This window comes from Mus caroli, chromosome 7 (assembly GCF_900094665.2).
Source record: "Mus caroli chromosome 7, CAROLI_EIJ_v1.1, whole genome shotgun sequence".
Lineage (NCBI taxonomy): Eukaryota > Metazoa > Chordata > Mammalia > Rodentia > Muridae > Mus > Mus caroli.
In genome coordinates this window covers 85,118,551-85,122,984 of record NC_034576.1, presented here as the reverse complement: position 1 = coordinate 85,122,984, position 4,434 = coordinate 85,118,551, and the positions used below count along the sequence as shown (strand labels likewise).

The following is a 4,434-nucleotide window of genomic DNA, read 5'->3' as shown; positions in this document are numbered from 1 at the left end:
AGAGAGAGAGAGAGAGAGAGAGAGAGAGAGAGAGAGAGAGAGAGAGAGAGAGAGAGCATGTTTCATTGTGTTTGAATGAATAACCTGTGAGGTGAGTAGAATTTCTGGGCCAGGGATAGGTCTATGTTTAACAACAATTTGCCAAACAGTTTTTGAATGTGGTCTCAGCTTACTACCACATGGTGGCTTTAACTGAAATATTGCTTGCTGGAATTTAGTCCCTGTCTTTGGCTATTCTAGTAGGCCTGAACTTGAATCTCCTGGTTTTGATCTGCATCTTCCCATTGTTTCCTCCTTGTGTAGCAATTTCCTCCAAGGCTCAGCGAGACCCAGAAACTTCTAAAGGAACTTAAGTCTCTGAAAACAACCAGATGCATAAGACACCTCCTTCCCCAAGGCTATGTAAACATTAAGGTCTGCTGAGGAGACTCACACCAGTCTGTGAGACACTCAGACCTGGTGGGCTGCCCAAAAGTCCTGCAGTGAGCTTCAAGGTTCCAGCTGTCATGACTGCCACCATGCTGGTGTGGGTTTCCAGTGTCATAGCTGCCTTTGAGGCATCTCCACTCCTGCATGTAGCCCTCCCCACAGTCCTGTAAGTTAACTCTTTGGTTCACCAAATTGGGCTTTGTTGGTGTCCTCCCTTTGGTCTCTTGTCAGTCTATTCATGGTGAGTATCGTATCTGGGGACACCCCTTCATCACCCTGTTGCATTTGAGGGCTCCATCTCACCTGTTAGGTCTAGGCCTCCCCAGAAGGCCTGTTGTGACTACTGTCTCCAAACTTAGTCACCGCCAAATATTATACACCCCAATTGCTGTGATCATTTCACTCTTAGTGACTAACTACAAAGAAATACACACATTTATTTGTTTACTTATTTCCTCTTCATCTTTCCTACCAGAATGTCAACTCCTTATATACTGTCCTGTTCAACATGAGGACAGAGTATGGCACACATAATCATTGAAGTGACAATGGTTAGCCTAACACATAATTCTCTATAACATGCTAGCCCAATTATTCACTGAAGGGCTGCCATACTCTGCAGTGTGCACATTTAAGTGTTTATATACACTTCTGCATAGGTAGTTTGGGTACAAGGTGCCAAAATGATGTAAAATACTCCCAATAAGCCATGAGTTGTCTACAGCAAGGCTTATCCTTACAGCAGCACTGGCCTCATGAATATCTACTCTTTTATTAGTTGCAGGGGTTCTTTCGATCTTCTTGCCCATGTCAATTCAACATTGAAATGTCTACTCTCATTCCAGTTTCTCTTACTGGAGTGTCGTTCTTTCTTTTCCCAGAACAAGTGTCATGGCAGACACAAAAACCCAAGTGACATTTCCAGAAACAGGTTGGGCTCTTCTTCAGCAGCACCCTTGCACTTTGGACATGTTTTTCTAATGATACTCATTACACTGCCTCAGACTTGTTCATGAGTGCTGTCCTCTTAGACTGTAAGCTTCTCAAAGACTAAGTCATCTGTAGACCCCCAGAACTAGGAGGACAAACACTCATCACATATCACCGAATGTCCAACAAATAAATATTTGACTGTGTAATAATGGTAGCATTATATTTAAAAGAGAAGAAATACATGAGTATCTTAAGTAGTGGTATCAGGAATATGTGAGGCAGTGTTCATGGATGGCCTAACATCATTTCCCCTTCCAAGCCTCTCCCTTGTATCTCAGGAAGTAAGGCTCTTAGAAACTACACCTTCTAGATGCCCTACATGTGGGATATTTTATATGACATATTGTACCTCGGTGAGAAAATCCTCAAAATTTCAAATTCCCGAATGGCATAGATCTCATTGTTCTATATAATAAAAATATGTGGCCTGACAGTATTCTTGGTTTGTTCTCAGCCATCCCAACCTACTTGACTAGGAGCTGAAATCATCATCCGTTTTCCTAATTATCCTTCCTGATTTTCTTATCTCTACCTTACTCCCCTTGGTCTTCTGAAGAGGTTTGTTTACAAGCTTGGAACACCCGGTGACGCTATTTTGATCATGTACTAATGCATAGCAGGTAGGTAGGTATGGGAAATTTGTGTGCGAACAGAAGACTGAAAGATTTGATCCCATAACTCTTGAAAACCCTCCTCCTGTTGATATTTACTTAGGTGATGACAGTCTTGAAACTGGAAAATCAATATCTCTGTCATCACAAATACTCATGCGTATTAGGGATACGAGCTCCCTGAGCGGCCTCAAATAAAAACCTGTCCCACTGTGAAAGGAATAGGTTGAACTACCAAAGACCGAGGGCCAAGTAAGAAACGTAAGTGCCCAGGTATAGCTTCCATAAGAAAAGCATAGAGGTTGTTCACAGACAAATACATGGCTCAGAAAGAAAATATGCAAAAAGCCCAAACTCCAGACCTTGAGGCAGGGACTTTCCTGTTGAGTTGTTGCTGTTTATTCTGCTTCTGGGTGCCTGGAGAACTCGAGTTTTCTGTACCTTAGGGAATGCAGCCTTACTGCCTGGTTCTCTTCGTTCTGAGGAAACAACGTGTAGCGCATCTTACCAATCAAAAGCCATCAAATTCTCACTCCAGTTTCAGTGTTCTTGAAGACAGCTATGAAGAGGAAATGAACCTTTCGTAGTAATAGAGTTATGTGTGTTTATGGGTGCCCTTACACAGGTCTGGGGAGTAGGTGCTGTGTGTGTGTGTGTGGGGGGGGGGGGCGCAGTGAGGTGTTAAGGGTATTTATATTTGGAGTTATGTATTTTGCTAGAATGTGGCGTTGCTGCATGCTTATAAGGTCGGCTTTCCTTACAAGAAAGAAAAAACCATACATCCATCACTATTAGAAAAGGAACTGGAAGAAGCAGGTTGGTAAGACTGAGCCCCTCCCTCCTCCAGGAACTCTGGAATAGGAGAGTGAGTCACAGTCCACAGAGGGACTCATCTGGTGATGAGAACAGCATTTTAGGAAGGTTGTAAAGTTTGAGTTTCAGGGTTGATGGATAGTGGAGAGAAGCTAGTAACTGATCCCTCAGATAAGTGGCTAGCATTGGGAGCTGCTTGGCTCAGTGGGATTCTTGAAAAGAAGAAGGTCCTGGGCAGAACTGAGCTGACTGTACAAATTTAGGCCTCAGTATAAGCAGGAAAGAAAAATTAGCTGAAGGCCTTTGAAGAGAACATGAAGAATTCATTCCAGTACTGGAACACTTTGATGAGCTGCCAGAGTTATCAACTTTGAAGCCTTCAGGTGCCTGCAGAGGTTCTTTGAGAAGATAAAAGTTGCCCTGATTCCCATCCACCCTGCAAGACCAGGAGGACACCAGGAACAGAACTGACAAAGGATGCTATACATTTTGACTTTAATTCCTCTGTGACTTTCCAGTTTCCTAAATTAAAATACTAATAACCATGTTCTACTCTGCGTTATTCTAAATGCCAGGGGAGTTAACAGAGGCAAATATTCACTCTAAGTAGAGAAGGATGGCCCACTGCTATTGTTCTGAGGCAGTAAGATGAAGAGTTTGGAGCCAGCCTTGGCTACCTAGCAACATACTGTCTCCAAATCCCAAACAATAAATAAGTGCCAGTGTTGCATGACAGCCATTCTGACTACCAGCTGAGGCACCTGCATTTCTTTGTGTGTCTAGGCCTTCTAATTGCTAACAGGGAAGGCCATGGGGAAAGCTCTGTCAATGACTCTTAAATCTCATGCTGGACCCTTTTGTAGTCCAACTGCATTCAGTAACCAACATATGTAACACTCACACCTGGGTTAGGTGCTGGAGAACGAGAGATGATAAATGATCCCCAATGTCCATCATTGACTTCTGTGGTCTATTCTCAACTGATTCCAAGCTCTAGAGGAAACAGGGGTGTCACTGGTTGAATCTTACAGCTCATTTTGTTGAAAAGAATGGATGGACTCCAAATATCACACCCAGGAGGAAAAAGAAAGCAGTCTAACATCCTGTGTTTGCCACTGGGGTTGAAGCATTGAGAAACTCTGGCATAGCCTTCCCCATCATAACATTATAAAGTTATTCTATACTTGGTTGACTGCCATGCTCCATACTGTGTTGTTTCCTCAGCAAAGCAATGGAAATATCAGATGCTTCCTACCTCTGAGGGGCCTATAATTTTGGTTAAGGAACTAGATGCAAAGGAAGGAACTGTTGGAAAGCAATATGCGTCAGGATCTGACAGGTCTTAAATAGAGATCATAGAGTTTCTCTTTTTCTTTCCTTTTTTTTTTAAAATTTGGCAAAGTATTCAAGTAGTAGGTAAGCCTTCCAGGGGCTTTCTGGATTAAGGTGGTTGGTGTTTGTAAGAAAAGCAGTGAAGGATGTTTCTTGCAGAGAGAGAAATATGTCTGGAGGCCCCAAAGAGGAGAGGAAGAAAGAAAGAAAGAAAGAAAGAAAGAAAGAAAGAAAGAAAGAAAGAAAGAAAGAAAGA

General features: G+C 42.7%; 1 protein-coding gene across 2 annotated transcripts in view; it reads right to left on the bottom strand.

Moving 5' to 3' along the window:
- Nucleotides 1–4,434, bottom strand: part of Adamtsl3 (ADAMTS like 3) — a 270,398-nt gene that overhangs the window by 14,239 nt on the left and 251,725 nt on the right. For both annotated transcript variants that reach the window (XM_029480045.1, XM_021167800.2), the window contains exon 25: nucleotides 2,396–2,512. In XM_029480045.1, coding sequence (XP_029335905.1) covers nucleotides 2,396–2,512 — 117 coding nt within the window. The remainder of the gene's footprint in view (nucleotides 1–2,395; nucleotides 2,513–4,434) is intronic.